This window comes from Microcaecilia unicolor, chromosome 1, assembly GCF_901765095.1.
Source record: "Microcaecilia unicolor chromosome 1, aMicUni1.1, whole genome shotgun sequence".
NCBI lineage: Eukaryota > Metazoa > Chordata > Amphibia > Gymnophiona > Siphonopidae > Microcaecilia > Microcaecilia unicolor.
The window spans coordinates 675,748,513-675,771,952 of NC_044031.1; the positions used below are offsets into that span (position 1 = coordinate 675,748,513).

General features: G+C 45.5%; 1 protein-coding gene across 1 annotated transcript in view; it reads right to left on the reverse strand.

Annotated features, from left to right (window-relative positions):
* Positions 1-23,440, reverse strand: part of REC114 (REC114 meiotic recombination protein) — a 183,357-nt gene that overhangs the window by 40,797 nt on the left and 119,120 nt on the right. The window contains exons 4-5 of the mRNA XM_030191478.1: positions 13,943-14,155; positions 3,163-3,246 (exon numbers count right to left, since the gene is read on the reverse strand). Coding sequence (XP_030047338.1) covers positions 3,163-3,246; positions 13,943-14,155 — 297 coding nt within the window. The remainder of the gene's footprint in view (positions 1-3,162; positions 3,247-13,942; positions 14,156-23,440) is intronic.

Here is a 23,440-nt window from a genome sequence, read left to right on the forward strand (position 1 = left end):
GAACGGCGATTTCACATCGCACCAGCGCAACGCTGGAAACACATCAATCTAGCTATTGCCACAATTTCAATTTAGACAAATCGTGAAAGACTCTACACACTCAACAGGCCACGTCTTAGATCTAATATATTTATCACCTGCTCTATTTCAGTTCCTGATTGTATCCTGTGTTCAAGAAATTGCATGATCTGATCATGCTCTAGTAATGTTCAAACTCTCAGTGAAAGATTTTAAGAGTAAAAGTCAGAGAAGTCAAAACGTTACTGACAATGTCCAACTTTGAGCTAGCAGACCTAAAAGCTTGTCTAGCAGATAAGTTCTCAACAGATACAGAAAGAGTCAAAATGATATGGTTATCACTGGACAAAATCAGTAACAGATGCCTTAGATCAAGCAGCACCAAAGAAAAAGGTAAAAGTGAAGAGCTCAGGATAGACCTGTTACTGGTTCACACCAACACTAACACAGCAAGAAAAAAATCTAAGAGCTGTGAAGAGAATATGGAAAAAATATATAAGATCAAAATGATTTGAATATAAACGTACTTCAAAGATAAGATTAAAACCTCCCTAAATAAACCCAGAGAATTATTTCATACAGTGAACTACTTAATTGAAGGAAGGAAAGAGGAATTGGCACAAAATGCTGACTCTCAGGATTATGTGATTTGGCTACATCAGAAACACCACCAAAATGTCAAACTCAGAATCTGATAAGCTAGTTATGCCCGCATCAAATGAAGACATAGCGGAGAATATCATCATCCCAAATCCAAGCTTTGCAGGTCATCCAATGCGCAGCAGTATAACTGATCACTGGAATCTCAAGGTCTGAGCACATTACTCCACATTTTGAATAATGTGGAGTCTGCAATTTGGTGGAACCAAGGAGGTTTAATTGACATGGGATGGCGGGAGTGTGCTTGGCTCATTATCTGGCCTGAAGCCAGTAGTAAGTGGAGCTTGCCACCGTTCTGAGTCACCCAAAACAATACCAAACGCTTATTAGAAATAAGGACTATGTGTGGCTTGGCATGGACCAATAGTTTGCTTTGTTATGAATGTATCAAGATGGTGGCTACGGCTTCAGCCTTATTACGTGATGCCATCTCCTGTCAATTAAACCTCCTTAGGTGGAACACTGGCATGTTAAAAATCACAATATTGAAATTAGAGTTCTGGAAATGGTTTTAGAAGGATTATTATGAATATTTACTACATTATAAGGAACAAAATTGTATTTAAGCATCAAACACTCTTCATTGTATGGTTTGAATCGATGAACTTTGGTATTATAGAAACAATGGGCTTGGACTTCAATAATCAGCTAATCAGTTTTTAATTATATCAATCATCACTTTTATAATACTGAATCTGTAATGCTCACTGAGAACATGAGGAGGTTATTCCCCATAAGAATGTGAAATATATATATATATATATATAATTTTTTTTTTAACCATTAGTAATAGACCTTTCTTTCAAATGACGATAATGACTCCATATTTTGAGAATTTTAGGTCCCCATCTTCTGACATAATTGGTCGAAATATGTATCCATATTGGTTGCTGGTTTCTGGTATATTTTCAGATATCTGTGAGAACTAATCGATATGTGACCGTCTCTGGGAAAAGGTGACTAAAGTAGCAGATCCAATATGTTGAGAATGGTCAATTTTTCATGTCATGGGTCCATAAGCAGTCTGCAAAAGTTACATGTTTGAACTTCTGTAACTATTTTTTTTTACATAAAAGGATGGTGTTTGGACTGTTGTATTACAAATTGTTTGTCTAACAATTTATTAAAACTTCATTATTTTGTTTCTGGTGACTTTAGTTACCTTTTCCCAGAGATGGTCATATGGACAGATGCATTTTTGGATTTCTTGTTGATTTATCTTGAAATGAAAGATATTAATATAGAACAAATTAAAATATATATGAAGAACTTTGGACTTATGAAGAAGAAAGGTTAAAAATGATCATAGAAGTTTCAAACTGCTGATTACCTTCTAATGCTCCCTTTTTTAGAAAGTTTAGCATATAATTTAGTAGTTAGGTTAAAGGGATAGTGATTTTTCTAAACCTGCGTTAAGCTTTTTAAGGAGCATCTGGTTATTGTTCTAGATTCCTATTAAGGCATAGCACAATTCTATACTCTCTCTATGTGCTGGTCAAGAGGAACAACATTCACAAGTCCTGGAATGATTCGGTGGGACTAAAGGAAAGAAAATTAGCAAAAAAGATCTAATTTCTCCATTTAATCATGAATACTGTTCAACTATTTAAACATCTGTATCATATTGCCCCCCCCCCCCCCTCTCTTCTCTCCTCTAGCATATACATATTCTTGTCTTCTGGTACAGACCCCACACCATTTTGGTCACTTCTTTCTGAACGGCCTTTTTTTTAATACCTTAGCAAAATATGGTCTAGAAGGATTTAAAAAAAAAAAAAAAAAAAAAACCGAAGTGGTTCTGAGGAAGTTAACTAAAATGGTATGGAGTCTATGTCAGAAGATGTATGAGAAGAGACTCGAAGGACTCTATCACCGCATCTCTAAGGTATACATATTCAAACACTGATGTTGACTAACAAATCCCAATTGGTATGGTGTTCTTGCACCTAGGATTTGTTGAGCTTTCAGGCAAGCTGAAAAGAGTAGCTTAATGGTTAGTGCAGCGGGCTTTCATCAAGGTGTCCTCGGTTTGATTCCCACTACAGCTCCTTGTGACTTTGGGCAAGTCACTTAACCTTCCATTACCCCAGATACAAAAAAAATGTAGATTGTGAGCCCTCTAAGACAGAGAAAGTACCTAAATATAATGTGTACAGCACTGTGTACATCTAATAGCACTACAGAAATGATTAGTAGTAGTAAACATCAGCCTAGCTAACCTGAATTGATCGAGTTGAAACTGGTAATTCAGGTAATACTGTGATGGCTATATTCCAAATCTGTTTGATATTTCTTTAGAATTTGAGGCTGAATCCATTATATTTATTCAGTAGTAAGTGTAGAGTTTACAGCAACAATAATACTTTACCAACAAAGACTCAGAGTTAACAGCTCACAGCTGTTAGTAGTTAAACATAAATTACCAGATTTTCTGCCTTAAACCCAACCTTTAGCCAACCCCATTTGCAAAGCATTCTTCAGTACCTTTAATATCTGTTTTACAGATATATAGCCATCTTTAGCTATTAGCGGCACAGGTTCATCAGAATTTGCTGCATGTTGACTTTGCTAGGAAAAATAAACAGAATCCAAATAAATGTCTTTATTGTAATAATTTATACTGTTTGAGCATTATAACTTTGTTAGCTTTTTACACTAGTCTTACAGTGGGGTTATATTTCACAAAAAGATCTAGCACCTAACTGGAGAAGCAGAGCAAGTTCAATGCCAAAAGAGAAGATATATCACAACAGAACAACAAATAAGTTTCAAAGGTTATTGCAATGTATTTTTTTTTTTATTTTATGGGTTTTTTAAGGCAGAAATTGAGAGGTATGCTCTTCAAAGGCAATCAGAAAAATGACATATCTTCATGGGCCTGTGGCTCATTATGTTCTTAATACATCACTTTGCTGTGAGAATGACACTTGACATCTAAAATCAATAACTTGTGCCATTAAACAGGGATATTCAACATCTTATTAAAAAAACTGTTACTATTCAAACAAATGTTAATGAACTTTACAACTACTTCCATTAAAACTATAAGACAATATATCAATCTGGTCCCCCGGTACAGCAAGTGAAAAGGCACCACTGTAATACGCACTCACTTAAGTCCTGAATTATTTATAACATACTGAATAAACTATTTCTAGAGAGAGCCTAAACAGGGATAGTGTGAAATCCCCCTCAGGATAGCAACAGGTGTGGACTGTTTGCAAACAATAAATTGTTGTGCAGCCTAGAATGAGGCACCTACTGTTTTCATAAGCCATGTGAACAGTAACGAATATGCAGTTAGTTATGTTTGAAAACCCGAGAGTTTAGATTGTTCAGGTTGAAAGAGATGAACAGTTGTGAACATATTCTTACCCACTGAATCCTGACAAGCAAAATATTAATGGCCGCCTTTGTCAAATGAGCAGACGAGAATATCCTCTAGATCAGTGAGGTTTTGGCAAAAACACTGAAAGAGCATGATCGAGTTGATAAAATTGACACAACCTTGGGGGTGTGTACAGAGTACCATGTCATTCGAAGGAATTATGTTATGTTGTGCTTTAATAGTCTGCTTTATCCCCAAAACAGGTTCAGAGCGGGTTAACAAAATTAAGAAACTGATCCCATATAACAAATCGGGAGGATAACATCAAAAACAGTGCAAAGATGAAAGATATGTACAGAAGACATGTCTTCAGTTGTATGCGAAATACTCAGGTAAGTAGCTTCGCTTTCTCCAAGGACAAGCAGGTCAGTCAATTCCCACATGTGGGAATCCATAGCTACCAGGCTCACAGAAAACAGCACTGGGACAATTGGAACTCACAACAGCAAGTTCAAAAAAGTCAATTAACCTGAAACTATATACATACTGGTTGTGAGAATGCAGCCTTGAACAGAATGAAATGTGCCTAGGAGGGTGGAGTTGGATTCTAGATCCCAAACAAATTCTGTAGAACTGTCCAAACCGACTTTCATAGGGTATTCTGCTCAAGGTAATAGTGGGATGTAAATGTGTGGACTGAAAACCATGTTGTAGCCTTGCAAATCTCTTTCATAGACTTGACATGACCCTCAAGAGTTAGCCCAACCTGGGCATGAGTAAAAGATATGCAATCTGTCAGCCAATTAGAAATTGTGCATTTCCCGATAGCAACCCCTGTCCTGTTGGGATCAAAACAAACAAAAAGCTGGGTGGACTGTCTAAATGGCCTAGTTCATGGCCTTTTACGTGGCGTGCTTGCTTGCAGACCAAAGTGTGAAGTGCTTTCGCCAGGATGGGCATGAGGTTTGGGAAAAACTGTTGGAATGACGACAGACTGATTTAGATGGAACTCCAACACTACCATAAGGCAGGAACTTAGGGTATGTGTGGAGAACTACTCTGTTATGATGCAATTTTGGGTAAGGTGGATCCACGATTAAGGCCTGAAGCTCACTGACCCTGTGAGCTGAAGTAACTTCCACAAAAAACAAGATCTTCCAGGTCAAGTACAGGAATAGAGTGGCTCAAAAAGAGCTTTTATCAGCTTTGTAAGGATGATGTTTAGGTCCAATGACACAGGTGGAGGTTTGACAGGGGGCTTTGTCAAAAACAAACCTCTCATGAAGTGAACAACTACAGGCTGTCCAGAGATGGGCTTATCTTCTACATGGTCATAAACATAAATTGCACTGATGAGAACCCTTACAGAGTTGGTTTTAAAGACCAGACTCAGTGAGGTACAGAAGGTATTCAAACAGGGTCTGTGTAGGGCAAGAAAAAGAGGATCTAGGGCCTTGCTCTCACACCAGACTGCAAACCACCTCCATTTTCACAGAATAACACCTCTTAGTGGAATCTTTCCTGGAAGCCAACAAACCCTAGGCACAACCTCTGGAAGATGCAAGGAAACAAATTTTAAGCTCTCAATATCCAGTCTGTGAGGGCCAGAGACTAAAGGATGGGATGTAGAAGAGATCCCTCATTCTGTGTTATGAGGGTCAGAAAACACTCCAAGGTTCTTCGGAGGATAATAGAGAAAAGGAAACCAGTTCTGTCTGGACCAATATGGGATGATCAGGATCATGGTTCCCTGGTCTTGCCTGAGTTTCAGCAAAGTCTTCCCCATGAGAAGGATGGAAGGATACACATACAGAAGGCCATTCCCCCAAAGGAAGAGGAAGGCATCTGACATTAGTCTGTCGTATGTTGTGAGCCTGAAGCAGTACTGGGGGACTCTGGGTTGTAAAGGAGTAGCAAAGAGATCCACTGAGGGGGTGCCCCCACTCTCTGAAAAGTTCATGGGCAACACTCATGCCGAGTGACCACTTGTGCGGTTGCACGACCCTGCTCAGTCTGCCAGGCTGTTGGATTTGCCCGCCAGGTATGTAGTTCTAAGAACTATCCTGTTCTGGACAGCTCATTGCCACATCCGGAGAGCCACCTGACACAGAGTGTGATACTGTACCCCTCTGCTTGTTGGTGTAACACATCGCAACCTGACTGTTTGAATGAGCACAATTTGGTTGAACAGCTGATTTCTGAAAGCCTTTAGAGCATTCCAGATTGCCCAGAGCTCCAAGAGGTTGATGTGAAGATCTGTCTCCTGAACTGATCAAGCACCCTGAGTGTGAAGCCCATCTAAAGTGATGCTTCCAACCCCAGGTGGGATGCATCCATCATCAGCATCTTCTGGGGCTGAGGAATTTGGAATGGAAGTTCCATGATCAAATTAGATCGAATTGCCCACCAGAGTAGGAATTAAACCAACTCTAGAGTCACTGAGATAACATCCACTAGGTTCCCCCGAGGCTTAGGTCCACTGGGTGGTTCTCATGTGAAGACGTACCAAGCGAGTGACATGCACAGTGGAAGCCATGTGACCTAATAATCTCAACATCTGCCGAGCCGTGACCTGCTGGCTGGCATGAGCTCTTGGCACAGGTAGAAAAGTATGCGCCTGCCGTTAATCTAGCAGGGCTTCAATGAACTCCATTTGTTGAACCGGGAGCAGATGGGACTTTGGGTAGTTTAAAATGAACCCTAGTAGCTCTAGCACCCGAATAGTTCCCCACATAGACTCTTGAGCACCTTCCTTAGACATGCTCTTCACTAGACAATCTCCAGGTAGGGAGCTACATGGACTCCCAGTCTGCGTACCGATGCTATGACTACCTCTATATATAGTGTGAAAACCCTGGGAGCCGACGTGAGGTCAAATGGCATGATGCGGTACTGAAAGTGATATGTTCCTACCCAAAACTGAAGATACCTCTTGTGGTCTGAAGTCCAAACAGCATAGCCAATCTTGTTCCTAAATCATTGGGAGAAGGGTGCTCAAGGGAACCATCCTGAACATTTCTTTGACCAGGAATTTGTTCAGGGCCCTGAGGTCTAGGATGAGATGCATCCCCCTGTTTTCTTTGGCACAAGGAAGTACTTAGAATAGAATCGCTTCCCTTCTTCCCCCAAGGAATGGATTCGACAACATGGGCCTTCCGAAGGATGGAGAGTTCCTCTGCAAGTACTTCCTTGTGCAGACAGCTGAAGAAAAATGCTCTGAGGACAATTTGGTGGTCTCTGTTGCCAATATAGGGCGAAACCGAGATGGACTATATGAAAAACCCACTGGCCAGAGATTACAAGGGGGCCACCTTTCTTGGAAAAATCTCATCAGCCCTCCTACTGGTAGGTCATCCAGAACAGTTACTTTGGCTGCAGCTATGCTGTGCTGGAGCCAGTCAAAAACTCGTTTTGACTGGGGAGCTGGCTGGGTCTTAGGCGCATGCTGTTGATGAAAATGAGAACGCTGGGGCTCAGCTTGCTGAGTGGAGAAAGAAGCAGCTTACCCACGCCTCAGAGTAGTAGGGACCTTTCTTCAACTTGCTCTGAAACCTAGTAGAGAAGGATGCAGAAGGCGCTCGCCAGTAGAGTGTTGATGGTATCAGTGTGTTTCTTGATGAGCTCTGTGATCTCCTCTACTTTCTCTCCAAAAAGGTTATCTCCGCAGCAAGTGGCATCCGTCAACCCCTGCTGGACCGCTGGGTCCAAGGCAGATGCAGCCATGAGAGTCTGTGCATCACTGTACTTTGAGAAGAAATCCTGGACGCCACATCAAAAGTATATGTGCCCCTGGCCAGGAACTTGCAACAAGCCTTCTCCTGCTTGGCCAGTTGGCCAAGAGGTTTGATCTACTCCAGTGCAAGAGAATCTAACAAATCAGTCATACTGCACACTAGGTTCCACAAGTAAAGGCTTGTGTAGACCTGGTATGACTGGATATGAGAATTGAGGCCTGATACATCTTACGCCTACAAGAGTCCAGAGTTCGAGCTTCTCTGCCTGGGGTTGCCAAAGCAAAGTCTCTAGAACTTCTGGCCTGTTTTGAATATGGCTTCCACCACCAGAAAATGATTAGGCAGCTGTGGCTTATCAAATCCAGGTGAACTGTGAATCTGATATGTGGTGCCAATTTTGGGGGGGAGGACAAGGACAGAGGAGACTCCCAATTCTTCATCTGAACATCACATAAGATCTAGTGAAGTGGGACACTTATGGCCTCTCTAGATAGAGAGTCATAGTCCAGGACCTCAAACATCTCTGCCCTGGGCTTGTCCTCCATCTCCACCTGAATTGGGATGGCAGCCGCAATCTCCTTCACAAAAGCAGGGAAGGAGAGACTCTCTGGTGGAGGCTTGCTCCTTTCCTCTGCCAGAGAGGGGTCTGATGGAATCCCATAGGACTCCTCCTTTGAGAAATACCTTGGATCATCACCAGACGCTCCTGAGCGGTCCGTATCAGAATCAGCAAAAGAGCTCCTCTTGGGAGGACTGAGACTGTGCCTGCCTCAAGCAGGAGGAACTATGTCTCTGCCTGGAATGAGATGCAGGCTTCACGCTTGACTCCGGTGAAGCTTCCTCCACCGATGCTGAGGGATAACCCGCATGGGCAGCTGTTGACTCCAATACCGAATACGGCACCGGCATCTGTGACCTCACCACAGGCTGAGGGCCCTGCAAGGCAGATGGTAAAGGCATGGCTGGCACAAGCACCCCTGAAGCCAATACACTGTGCCGTAGAAGCCCTGCCAAGTTCTCTTAGAGCATGGCTCGGATCTGCTCATCAAGGGTTGGCAGATCAGAGACAGCCTGCTGAACAGTCAGTGTCAACTCAGGTAGCTGGTCCCAGCTACTTGGAGACCTCTGTGCAGGCACCTCTTTGATGGAGGGGGGAGTGCTCTTGTTAGTGCCAATGCTTCTCAGGTACTGGATCCCTCAGCGCAGTGGTGCTCCTGGCACCATGCATTGAGGGAGATTGTTTGTGCTTCTTGGCCTTTGCCTGATGCCGACCATCGACACCCCTTGGTACCGACGAGAACAATGTCGAATTCTCCCATCTTTTCAGTGTTGGATCCGATGCTGACCTGTCCTGGGGGCCCTGTACAGTGGTTGGCGTTGAGACAAATGGAGACCTACTTGATGCACATCCATTACCAGTGTCAGGACATAGGTCTAGTAGCCATGCAGACCAATGAACCTGATGTTGGTGCAAGTGCAGATGCAGGGCCGCTGAGATGGGGGACAGGGGGGCAAAAATCCCCGGGCCCGGGACTCCAAGGAGGGCCCGGTGCCGGGGTCTCTCGCCCTCTCCTGCTCCCAGGCCACCGGCGCAGCAGTCCCCAGTCTTCACCTACCTACCCTCAGCTCCCTTCTGTCTGCCATCCGACCACCTTCATTTAAAAAAACGAAATAAAATCTCGAAATCAGCAGCACAGCGCCTTCTGTGTAAAAGCGGCAGATCGCCTCGGGCGGGCCTTCCCTCACTGTGTCCTGCCCTCCTCTGATGTAACTTCCTATTTCCGTGACAGCGGGACACAGTGAGGGAAGGCCCGCCCGAGGCGATCTGCCGCTTTCATACAGAAGGCGCTGCACTGCCGACTGAGATTTTATTTATTTATTTTTTTAAATGAAGGTGGTAGGATGGCAGACAGAAGGGAGCTGAGGGTAGGTAGCTGGTGGACTGTGGCGCCAGCGGCCTGGGAGCAGGAGAGGGAGGCGACAGCAGTAGCAATTAGGGGGGCAGCAGCAGCGATCCTTTGGGGGGGCCTTGCCCTGGGTCCGACTCAGTCTCTCGGTGGCCCTGTGCAGATGTAGACAATTAGAACCTGGCTAACAAAATGTACTCTTTTTGAGCCTCTCTGGGCTTCTGTGGGTTTTTCTGCATATGCAAACAAAGAATATAGTTAATAGAGTTATAGTAACATAGTAGATGACGGTAGATAAAGACCTGCATGGTCCATCCAGTCTGCCCAACAAGATAAACTCATATGTGCTACTTTTTGTGTACACCTTACTTTGATTTGTATCTGTCATTTTCAGGGCACAGACCGTATAAGTCTGCCCAGCACTATTCCTGCCTCCCAACCACCAGCCCCACTTCCCCACCATCGGCTCTGGCACAGACCATATAAGTCTGCCCAGCACTATCCCCGCCTCCCAACCACCAGCCCCGCCTCCCACCACCAGCTATGCCACCCAATCTCAGCTAAGCTTCTGAGGATCCATCACCTTGGAACAGGATTCCTTTATGTTTATCCCACACATGTTTGAATTCCGTTACCGTTTTCCTCTCCACCACCTCCCGTGGGAGGGCATTCCAAGCATCCACTACTCTCTCCGTGAAAAAATACTTACTGACATTTTTCTTGAGTCTGCCCCCCTTCAATCTCATTTCATGCCCTCTAGTTCTACACCTCCTTCCCATCTCCGGAAAAGGTTCGTTTGCGGATTAATACCTTTCAAATATTTGAACGTCTGTATCATATCACCCTTGTTTCTCCTTTCCTCCAGGGTATACATGTTCAGGTCAGCAAGTCTCTCCTCATACGTCTTGTAACGCAAATCCCATACCATTCTCGTAGCTTTTCTTTGCACCGCTTCAATTCTTTTTACATCCTTAGCAAGATACGGCCTCCAGAACTGAACACAATACTCCAAGTGGGGCCTCACCAACGACTTATACAGGGGCATTAAAACCTCTTTTCTTCTGCTGGTCAGTCCCCTCTCTATACAGCCTAGCAACCTTCTACTTACGGTCACCGCCTTGTCACACTGTTTCGTCGCCTTCAGATCCTCAGATACTATCACCCCAAGATCCCTCTCCCCGTCCGTGCCTATTAGATTCTCCCCGCCTAACCCATACGTCTCCCTTGGATTTCTACTCCCTAAGTGCATCACTTTGCATTTCTTCGCATTGGGACGAAGCATGTCACCGGAGCTTCCCGGCACCGACGAGGAGGACGTAGAATCCAGCCGTCGCTTCCTCGGGGCCGAGACCGAAGGAGGTCGGTCTCGGGGGGGGCTGTACCGCAAGAGCCCTCGGAATGGGGGGAGACCCACCCGAAGGCTCACCGCCACCAACAGGGGAATGGACAGCCCTCACCTGCACTCCAGACGAAGCACCACCGTCCGACGACATCAGCAGACGAGGAAGTCTCGATACCTCCGACGCCGACGCGGCCTTTCGATGTCGCCCCGATGCAGAGGGCCGATGCCTTGATGCACTCGATGCAATCGGGGGCGAAGATGAAGGTCCAGGCGCCGACGACGTCGAAGCAGTCGATACTCCCGGTGCCGATGCCGACGAAGAGCCCGAGAACAAAATGTTCCACTGGGCTAATCTCGCTACCTGAGTCCGCTTTTGTAAAAGGGAACACAGACTACAGGCCTGAGGGCGGTGCCCAGCCCCCAGACACTGAAGACACGACGCATGCCTGTCAGTGAGCGAGATTACCCGGGCGCACTGGGTGCACTTCTTGAAGCCGCTGGAAGACTTCGATGTCATGGGCGGAAAAATCGCGCCGGCGAGATCAAAACTCGAAATGGCGAAAATGGCACCGCAAAAATAGGGGGAAGAAAAACTTCGACCGAGGCCTAAACAGGGCCTACCCCGACGACGAAAGAAAATTTACCGGGGCAAAGACTGGAAGCACGGGAAGGGAGAAAACCAGAAAGGTCTCCTTCCGACACCTTTTTTTTTTTTCAGAACGAAGTCGATAAACGACGCGCGAGGTCAACTTTGGGGCGCGAACGGCGAAACACGACCATACCGAGCTCGGACAAAAGAAGACTGGCCGGCACGAGCCGGTTCGGGCGGGAAGACGGCCGCGCATGCACGGTGCGCATCGGCGCGCGAGGACTAGCAAAGGACTTTGCTAGAAAGTGTTCCGATTGGAGGGGCTGCCATGGACGTCACCCATCAGTGAGAACAAGCAGCCTGCTTGTCCTCGGAGAACAGAAGCAATACTATAGACAAGGCAATAGCCAGACTTAGCTTGGCAAGATCAGGAACCAGGAACAGACTTAGGATCAGGAACCAGGAACAGACTTGGCTTGAAAGGATCAGGAAAGACTGTAGCAAGAGTCAAGAGCAGGGCTAGACTAAAGCAGGAGTCAGAAGTGGAGTCAAACTGTAACAGAAACCAAGAGCAGGGTTTGGCTACAACAAGTGCCAGGCTTTCAGGAACAGGATTCAAAAGCAAAACACATGGAAACAAGGCTTTCAGGTACAATTCTCATTGAAACACAGTTAAGTAGGAACGAGAGTGAAGCTTCAAGAACATGGTTTACAGAAACCAGGCTTTCAGGTACAAGACTCATAGAAACACAGGTAGGTAGGGGCAAGACTACACAGGAGTAAAGCATCAGGAACAAGGTGTAGAGAGGCAAGGCTTTCAGGTACAAGACTCACAGAAACACAGGTAGACAGAGACAAGACTACATAGGAGTAACGATTCAGGAACAAGGTTTACAAAAGCAAGGCTTTCAGGAACATGGTTCAGGGACAAGACTCACAGGAACAAAGCTAGGCAGGAATCAAGGCATGCAGGAACAAAGCCAAGCAGGAACTGGATCCAAATAGGGAACACAAAGACAAGGTTAACAGACCTCTTGCAAAAGCAAAGCATGAGAGTTCCAAGGTGCTTTATAAAGGACTTTGCTGATGATGTCACAACTTAAAATGAGGCTTGAATAGACTGTAGTGAGGTTTGGATAGCAGAGTCACAAGGACAAGAGATATTATAATTCAAAGTAAACATTACAAAAATAATGATCTGACCAATGAATTAGAGACCAACTGCAAAAGTTAACAATTGAGATGCAATGGCAGCAATCAGATCCAAGGTCTGGGACATAACTACCATTGAGCAAGCCTGGTAAAATACCCAGGGCTGCCAATAATAGGAGCCGCCTGAAACTGCACTCTCCTCTTCCCCCTCTCTCCCTCATGTCTGGGTCTGGCTGTCTCTTCACTCTCTCCTCTCCACCCATGGGTCTGGAATCTGTCTACCCGAACTCCCCTCCCCCCCCCTACCCCCCCCCCCCCCCCCCGCTGGTCCTTCAAACACTACGGCGGATCATGCCAGCATTTGGAGGAAGAAAAGGGGGCGTGGGTCAACTCAATTTTAATTGATCAGACCAGAGACGCAGTCTGTGTTTTGACGAAACCACCTGCGTCAGGGCTGTTTCGGTACGGATGATGATCAATTTTGTAAAATCGGTCAACCCCCCCCCACAACCTCCTGGGGTGTCTCAAAATAGTGAAAGGAGACTACCACCCCAGATTTTGTTTTTTTACAGATTTGACAAAATTGAACATCATCCATACCGATACATCTCTGACACAGGCAGTTTTCACTGAAACATGGACAGTGTCTGGTCTAATCAATTAAAATTTTGAGTTGGCGCTTCTACCCTTAAAGGCTCCTTGTACTATTTTTTGCTCCTGTGTTGAGTGTACTTCAGCTTCCCTCTCCTGTGTTCCAGGGTTTTGTATAGTACCTTTTAAGATAATTTAACAAGGTTTTAAACAGTATTCTTGGTTTTTTGGTGGTGGGGGTGGGGGGGGGTTAACATAATTATGTGAACATTTCAAAATCATTCCATTCCAAACCAAAAGCTATAGGTTCTATTAGATTGTAAGCTCTTTGAGCAGGGACTGTCTCTCTTTGTTAAATTGTACAGCGCTGCGTAACCCTAGTAGCGCTCTAGAAATGTTAAGTAGTAGTACTAGTAGTTCCACTATTTAGCCTAGTACTAATACTGTGCTTGTGGCCATTGATGCCCTACAAAATCTACTTCCCATTTATATAATATTTCCTGATTTCTCAGACTGTAGTAATTTTAATACTTTTTCTCAGCTTTTCTTATCCACCTGCTTTATATTAACATACAATGCTGCTAAATTTTCTCTTGACTTTGCATTTTGTATCACACTTACCCTATTTTGCCCTGTTGCATCTTGTGAGTTTATTCCCTGGTTGTTTTCTTGAGAAGTCTGACTGTAGCTTTTCTCAGGAAGCTCATGACTTTGCCCATTAGATACCTGGACAGATACATATAACTCCAACTTTTGTACACAGTTACTGCAACATTCCAGTGCTCGCTCTTTTGATTCTCCATTGAACTGTACACGGAACATACGGCTCTCATTCTGTTACAAAAATAAGTGTTATTTTAGCATGCATCCCACTAAATTCTTTTTTAATTATACAAATTTTTATTTATACTAGTATTTAATATAGTTGTTTAAGCTTTTCTAAAAGAGAATTTAGCACTCTTAAAAACTTGAAATTTTAAGGAAGTTGAACGAAGCAAAATCCTAGAAGATTATCTGTTTTAATTAGTAGGAAGAAATAAAAGTATTCTCTATTAACTAGCAGGGTGAATCATCCACACAAGTGGATGATGCATCTAGGAAAAGTAACTCTAGAGTTCAGAAATTACTAGATAAAAAACAACTTCTGAGCATACATTGTATCTTCACTTATTTATATACTAGTAAAAAAAAGGCCTGTTTCTGACACAAAGGGAACGGGCGCTAGCAAGGATTTGCTCGGAGTGTGTATGTTTGAGAGAGTGTGTGTGAGAGTGACTGTGTGAGAGAGAGAGTGAATGTGCAAGTGTGTGTGTGTGTGACAGAGAGAGAGTGAGACTGGTTGCGAGTGTGTCTGTGAGGCAGTGTGTGCGATTGCGTATCTGAGACACCATGAGTGTGAGAGAGAGTGTGTGTGAGAGTGTGTGTGAGACAGAGTGTGAGAGAGTGTGTGCGCGATACATAGACTCTATGTGAGCAGCCACCCATGTCCAGCAACCCTCCTCTCTCCTGCCCCCCTCCAGCCACCCATTTCCAGCATCTCTCCTCTCTCCCCTGCCCCCCCCCCCAGCCACCCATGTCCAGCGACTCTCCTCTCTCCCCTGCCTCCCCCTCCTGCCACCTAGGTTGTCCAGCAAATGCTTCGGGGCAGGAAGGAAAAATCCCCAGTCTTGCCTGCCTGCCCGCTGTCGGTGCTGACCCTCCCCCGCTGCCGGATCACTCTTCAAAATGGCTGCCGAGATTTCTACTGAAGTCTCGGTGGCCATTTTGAAGAGCGAACCGGCAGTGGGGGAGGGTCAGCGCCAGCAGCGGGCAGGCAAGACTGAGGATCTTTCCTGCCTGCCCTGAAGAATTCGCTGGACAACCTGGGTGGCTGGAGGGGGGCAGGGGAGAGAGGTGACCTCAGTGGGTGGGGGGATAGCAGTGGCTGCGGTGACCTCGGGAGGGGGGGTAGCGACCTGGGGAGGTGGAGGGGGGAGCGATAGCGACCTTGGCGGAGGGGAGGGGTGAGCGGCGGCGACCATTGGGGGAGGGGCGTGGCGGTGAGGGTGGGGTCTCGTGCTGCTGTCGTGCGGTTGGTCAGTGCTGCGTGTGACGTCAGCCTGGGCTTCAGAGCCTAGCAGACCAAGAAAGCCACGGACACAGGCAGCCAGACACATAGAACGTTGGAGGTGAGAATTATTATATAGGATATGTTTAGCCCCCAACTTCAAAGTTTCAAGCAGATTCCAATAGAACATCAATCTCATCAAAACAAGATAAAAACTTTAAAAAAATAATCACATAATTGTTCCAGTTGTCTGGATCTTGCCGCATCTGAGTAAGCAGAACCGACATTTTAGTCACATGATGGCTGAAATCTCTGTTCCACTTACTCAGATGCAGCGAGATCCGATAACTGCAACAATTGTGATGCCAGCTGCAAAGCCTAAGAGAACAGCGAAGATACTTACCTGTAGCAGGTATTCTCTGAGGACAGCAGGCTGATTGTTCTCACATGTGGGTCGACGTCAGTGTCGGCCCAGGAAATGGTAAATTTTTCACCAGCAAAAATAAAAAGTTTTGCCAGAGCCTCCTAACGCGCTCACCGCACATGCGCAGATGACTTCCCGCCCGTCGTGTGAGCGTGCCTCCTCAGTTTAATCAAAAAGCATATAAACAAACAAACAGCCTGATGTCCTCGGAGAATACCTGCTACAGTTAAGTATCTTCACTTTCTCTGAGGACAAGCAGGCTGCTTATTCTCACATGTGAGGTATCCCTAGCAACCAGGCTCACTCAAAACAATGAACATTGGTCAATTGGGCCTCGCAATGGTGAGGACACAACATAGATTGACCTGAAACCATAAACAACTAACTGAGAGTGCAGCCTAGAACAGGACAAAAATGGGTCTAGGGGGTGGAGTTGGATTCTAAACCCCGAACATATTCTGCAACACACCGACTGCCCAAACCGACTGTCGTGTCGGGTATCCTATGGAGGCAGTAGTGAGATGTGAATGTGTGGACTGATGACCACGTTGCAGCCTTGCAAATGTCTTCAATGGAGGCTGACTTTAAGTGAGCCACTGACGCAGCCTTGACTAATATTATGAGCTGTGACATGGCCCTCTAGAGTCAACCCAGCCTGGGCATAAGTGAAGAAATGCAATCTGTTAGCCAATTGGAGATGGTGCGTTTTCCGATGGCAAATCCCCTCCTGTTGCGGTCAAAAGAAACAAACTACTACTACTACTTAACATTTCTAGAGCGCTACTAGGGTTACGCAGCGCTGTACAAATGGGCGGACTGTCTGAAGGACTTTGTCTGCTCCACGTAAAAGGCCAATGCTCTCTTGCAGTCCAAGGTATGCAAACTGCTTTCGCCAGGGTGGGTATGAGGATGGGGAAAAAATGTTTGCAAGACAATTGACTGGTTCAGATGGAACTCCGACACCACCTTTGGCAGGAACTTAGGGTGGGTGCAGAGGACAACTCTGTTGTAATGGAACTTAATAAAAGGTGCATGCACTACTAAGGCCTGAAGCTCACTGATCCTACAAGTTGAAGTAACAGCCACCAAGAAAATTACCTTCCAGGTCAAGTACTTCAGATGGAAGGAATTCAGTGGCTCAAAAGGAGCTTTCATCAGCTGGGTGAGAACGACGTTGAGATCCCATGACACTGGTGGCGGTTTGACTGGGGGCTTTGACAAAAGCAAACCTCTCATGACGCGAACAACTAAAGGCTGTCCAGAGATAGGCTTACCCTTTACATGGCGATGATAAGCACTAATCGCACTAAGGTGAACTCTTACAGAGTTGGTCTTGAGACCAGATTCTGATAAGTGTAGAAGGTATTCAAGCAGGGTCCGTGTAGGACAAGAAAAAGGATCTAGGGCCTTGCTGTCACACCAGATGGCAAACCTCCTCCATTTGAAAGAATAACACTTTTTTTGTAGAATCTTTCCTGGAAGCAAGCAAGACTCGGGAGACACCCTCTGAAAGACCTAAGGAGGCAATTTCTAAGCTCTCAACATCCAGGCCATGAGAGCCAGAGACTGGAGGTTGGAATGAAGAAGCAACCCTTCGTTCTGGGTGATGAGGGTCGGAAAACAGTCCAATCTCCACGGTTTTTCAGAGGACAACTCCAGAAGAAGAAGGAACCAAATCTGACGCGGCCCAGAGGGCGCAATCAGAATCATGGTTCCACGGTCTTGCTTGAGTTTCAGCAACGTCTTCCCTACTAGAGGTATGGGAGGATACGCATACAGAAGGCCTGCTCCCCAATGTAGGAGAAAGGCATCTGACGTTAGTCTGTCATGGGCCTGAAGCCTGGAACAGAACTGAGGGACCTTGTGATTGATCTGAGTAGCAAAAAGATCCACCGAGGGGGTGCCCCACGCTCGGAAGATCTTGGTGGCTCCTCCCATATTCAGTGACCACTCGTGAGGCTGCATTATCCTGCTCAGTCTGATGGCCAGACTGTTGTTTACACCTGCCAGATAAGTGGCTTGCAGAAACATGCCATGACTGTGCGCCCAAAGCCACATCTGGACAGCTTCCTGACACAGAGGGCGAGATCCGGTGCCCCCCTGCTTGTTGGTGTAATACATAGCAACCTGATTGTCTGTCTGAATTAAAATGATTTGTTTGGACAGCCGATCTCTGAAAGCCTTTAGAGAGTTCCAGATCGCTCGCAGTTCCAGGAGGTTGATCTGAAGATCTTTTTCCTGAAAGGACCAAGCTCCTTGAGTGTGAAGTCCATCTACAAGAGCTCCCCACCCCAGGAGGGATGCGAAAGAATGTTGTTAGGGCGTACATCGGGGTCGTCGGCGCGGCGGAACTGTAAGACTTTAACACTGGCTGAACGAATAGAAGTTCTTAAAAAATTAGAAAACAAAGTCAAGCATCTATTGCTAAACAATATGATGTCAATCCCAGTCAAATTTCACGAAGCAGAAAGACCTCAGTAACATAGTAGATGATGGCAGAAAAAGACCTGCATGGTCCATCCAGTCTGTCCAACAAGATACTCATATGTGCTACTTTTTGTGTAGACCTTACCTTGATTTGTATCTGCCATTTTCAGGTCACATACCGTAGAAGTCTTGCCCAGCACTAGCCCCGCCTCCCAACCACCATCCCCGCCTCCCCCCACCGCCTCTGCCACCCAATCTCGGCTAAGCTTCTGAGGATCCATTTCTTCCGAACAGGATTCCTTTATGTTTATCCCACACGTTTGAATTCCGTTACCGTTTTTATCTCCACCACCTCCCGAGGAAGGGCATTGCAAGTATCCACAACTCTCTCCATGAAAAAATACTTCCTAACATTTTTCTTGAGTCTGTCCCCCTTCAATCTCATTTCATGCCCTCTAGTTCTACCGCCTTCCATCTCCGGAAAAGGTTCCTTTGCGGATTTATACCTTTCAAATATTTGAAAATCTGTATCATATCACCCCTGTTTCTCCTTTCCTCCAGGGTATACATGTTCAGGTCTGCAAGTCTCTCCTCATACGTCTTGTAACGCAAATCCCATACCATTTTTGTTGCTTTCCTTTGCACCGCTTCAATTTTTTTTTTACATCCTTCGCAAGATACAGCCTCCAAAACTGAACACAATACTCCAGGTGGGGCCTCACCAACGACTTATACAGGGGCATCAACACCTCCTTTTTCTGCTGGTCACACCTCTCTCTATACAGCCTAGCAACCTTCTCGCTACGGCCACCGCCTTGTCACACTGTTTCGTCGCCTTCAGATTCTCAGATACTATCATCCCAAGATCCCTCTCCCCGTCCGTACATATCAGTCTCTCCCCGCCTAACACATACATCTCCCTTGGATTTCTACTCCCTAAGTGCATCACTTTGCATTTCTTCGCATTGAATTTTAATTACCAAACCTTAGACCATTCTTCTAGCTTCCGCAGATCCTTTTTCATGTTTTCCACTCCCTCCCGGGTGTCCACTCTGTTACAAATCTTAGTATCATCTGCAAAAAGGCAAACTTTACCTTTCTAACCCTTCGGCAATGTCACTCACAAATATATTGAACAGAATCAGCCCCAGCACCGATCCCTGAGGCACTCCACTACTCACCTTTCCTCATCTGAGCGAATTCCATTTACCACCACCCTCTGGTGTCTGTCCGTCAACCAGTTCCTAATCCAGTTCACCACTTCGGGTCCTATCTTCAGCCAGGTTAGTTTATTCAAGAGCCTCCTGTGGGGAACAGTGTCAAAAGCGTTGCTGAAATCTAAGTAGATTACTTCCATAGCACGTCCCTGATTCAATTCAATTTCTCCGGTCACCCAGTCAAAGAATTCAATGAGATTCGTTTGACACGATTTCCCTTTGGTAAAACCATGTGTCTCTTGCAACTTATTGTCTTCCAGGAAATTCACTATCCTTTCCTTCAGCATCGCTTCCATTACTTTTCCAATAACCAAAGTGAGGCTTACCGGCCTGCAGTTTCCAGCTTCTTCCCTATCACCACTTTTGTGAAGAGGGACCACATCTGCCATTCTCCACTCCCACGGAACCTCTCCCATCTCTAAAGATTTATTAAACAAATCTTTAAGAGGACCCGCCAGAACCTCTCTGAGCTCCCTCAATATCCTGGGGTGGATCCCGTCCAGTCCCATGGCTTTGTCCACCTTTAGATTTTGAAGTTGTTCATACACACTCTCTTCCGTGAACAGTGCTATATCTACTCCATTTTCATATATACTTTTGTCAGTCCATCGCGGTCCTTCTCCAGGATTTTCTTCTGTGAAAACAGAACAAAAGTATCTGTTTAGCAAATTTGCTTTTTCTTCATCAGTTTCTACATAGAGGTTTGCAGCATCTTTCAGTCTCAATTTCCTTTTTAGTCTTCCTCCTTTCACTAATATACCTGAAGAAATTTTTGTCACCCCTCCTTACCTTTCTAGCCATTTGTTCTTCCGCTTTCGCCAGACGTATCTCTCTCTTGCCGTCTTTCAGTTTTATCCGGTATTCCTCTCCGTGTTCCTCTTCTTGAGTTTTTTTGTACTTCAGGAATGCTAACTCTTCAGCCTTTGTTTTTTCAGCCACTTACTTGGAGAACCATTATCTATTTCCTTTTTCTCTTGCTTTTATTTACTCTCTTTACATAAAGGTTTGTGGCTCTATTTATAGCTTCTTTCAGCCTGGACCACTGTCCTTCCACTTCTCGTTCGTCCTCCCAGCCCCTCAGGTATTCCCCCATTTTACTAAAAGTCAGCACGCTTGAAATCCAGGACTTTGAGTTTTGAGTGGCCGCCTCCACTTCAGCTGTCATAGCAAACCAAACTGTTTGATGGTCACTGCTGCCCAGGTGGGCACCCACTCTGACATTTGACACACTATCCCCATTTGTGAGCACCAGATCCAGCATCGCTTCCTCCCTTGTGGGTTCCTTCACCATTTGTCTGAGCAGAGCACTTTGAAAAGCATCCACGATCTCTCTACTTCTTTCTAATTCCACAGACGGAACCTTCCAATCTACATCCGGCAGATTGAAATCTCCCAGCAACAGCACCTCTCTCTTCTTTACCAACTTATAGATATCTGTGACCAGATCTTTATCTAGTTCATCCAACTGTGTCGTGGACAGAGGTTTTATCATCTCTTTTTAAGGTGATCCATATCGCTTCTTCCTTTCCTCAGGTCCCTGTCATTTCAGTTGCCTTGATGTCATTTCTCACATACAGAGCTACTCCTCCACCTTTACGACCTTCTCTATCCTTCCTAAATAGATTATAGCCTGGTATGTTTGCATCCCACTCATGGGAACCATTAGCCATGTCTCTGTGATTGCAACAACATCTAAATCTGCCTCCAACATCAGGGCTTGAAGGTCATGAACTTTATTGCTTAGACTGCGAGCATTTATGATCATTGCTTTCCATCTACATTTTCTGGTGTGTGTTTCAACAGTTTTGATTTGGGGGTGTTTTTTCTCTTTGGGTACCTTCATATCTTTTGTTCCACCGTCATTGCTTTTTCTTCCGCCTCAGTTCTGTTTTCAGGAGCATCACAGTGCTGTAATGGAGCAAAAGAATTCTGTAGGGGCAACACTTGTGAGGGCGGATGCTTCTGTGTCACATATCGAAGTCTGCCTGAACCTACCATGAACCATCTATTTTTAGGTGGTTGTATCCTTTGAGGCATTGGTGTGAATTTGGCTTGATTCTGTGCAGTATGATGTTGTGCAGTCTTAGAAGTTGCTTTAAGTGCATCTAACTCCTGCTTTACTTTACTGAGCTCCTGTTTTAAACTAGCGAGCTGATGACAGATAGGACAAGCCTTAAGTCTCCAGATGATTGGCCTTGAAACCAAAGCACCACAATTATTACAGAGAAAAAGAGTCATCCTGTTTTGTTGGAATGGGTATGACAGATATGCTATGATGGGGTTAACAGTGTGTAAGATTAACTTTACTGCTCAGCCACACACAGGCAGCTTCTGGAAGACTGGCAAAACAACACAAATCCACAACGGAAAAGAAAACGGGCGGGAAAAGCTGAGGAGGTAGAAGATGCTCTTCTTCAGTGGTTTTCTCGAGTCAGGAGCAGTAGTAGAGAAGGGAACAGATAAGAAGGATTTATCCATGGAGCGGAGTGCACGGGAAGGGGTGTAGGGAAGGACGAGTGTGGAGAGATACTGGGGAGCAGCAGAGTTGAGTACATTTATAGGTTAGTAGAAGAAGTTTGAACAGGATGCGAAAACGGATAGGGAGCCAGTGAAGCAACTTGAGGAGAGGGGTAGTATGAGTAAAGCGACCCTGGCGGAAGACGAGACGGGCAGCAGAGGTTTGAACCGATTGGAGAGGGGAGAGGTGACTAAGTGGGAGGCCAGCAAGAAGCATATTGCAGTAGTCTAAACAAGAGGTGACAAGGGTGTGGATGAGGGTTTTGGTAGAGTGCTCAGAAAGAAAGGGGCAGATTTTATGGATGTTGTAAAGAAAGAAACGACAGGTCTTGGCAATCTGCTGGATATGAGCAGAGAAGGAGAGAGAAGAGTCAAAGATGACCCCAAGGTTTCGAGCTGAGGAGACAGGGAGAATGAGAGAGCCATCAACAGAAATAGAAAACGGGGGGAATGGGGAGGTGGGTTTGGGGGGGGGAAATGACAAGCTCGGTTTTGGTCATGTTTAATTTCAGGTGGCGTTGAGACATCCAGACAGCAATGTCAGACAAGCACGCTGAAACTTTGGTTTGGATGCAAGGTGAGATATCAGGGGTAGAAAGGTAGATTTGGGAGTCATCAGCATAGAGATGGTAGGAAAGCCATGGGATGAAATTAATGAAAGAAGTGTAGATAGAAAAGAGGAAGGGACCAAGAACAGAACCCTGAGGTACGCCGACAGGCAGAGGGATAGAAGTAGAAGAGGATCCACCAGAGTGAACACTGAAGGTGCGGAGGGAGAGGTAGGAAGAGAACCAGGAAAGGACAGAGCCCTGGAATCCAAGTGAGGACAGGGTATTGAGGAGTATGCTGTGATCGACAGTGTCAAAAGCAGCGGAAAGATCAAGAAGAATGAGGATGGAATAGAGACCTCTGGATTTAGCCAGTAATAGGTCATTGGAGACTTTAGTAAGCGCAGTTTCGGTTGAGTGGAGAGGGCAAAAACCAGATTGTAGTGGGTCAAGAATAGCATGTGAGGAGAGAAAATCAAGGCAGCGGTGGTGAACAAGCACGCTCAAGTAATTTGGAGAGAAAAGGGAGGAGGGAGATGGGTCGAGTGAAGGCTTCTTAAGGAAAGGTGTGACCACAGCATGTTTAAAGGCAGTAGGGACAGTTGCAGTGGAAAGTGAGAGGTTGAGAATGTGACAGATAAAAGGAATAAGAGCAGGTGAGATGGCATTAAGAAAGTGGGTGGAAATGGGATCAGAGGAACAGGTGGTACATTTTGAGGAAGAAAGGAGAAGAGTAGTTTCCTCTATAGTAACTTCAGGAAAGGAGGAAAAGGAATGAAGGGAAGGAGAGAGAGGGGAACGGACTAATGGAGGGAGAGGTGGCGAGGTAGAGAATTCAAGGTTTATCTTTTGAACCTTGTCGTGAAAGAATTCAGCAAGGGTCTGAGGAGATAATGAAGGGGGAGTTGGGGGAGGGGACACCTTGAGGAGAGAGTTCAA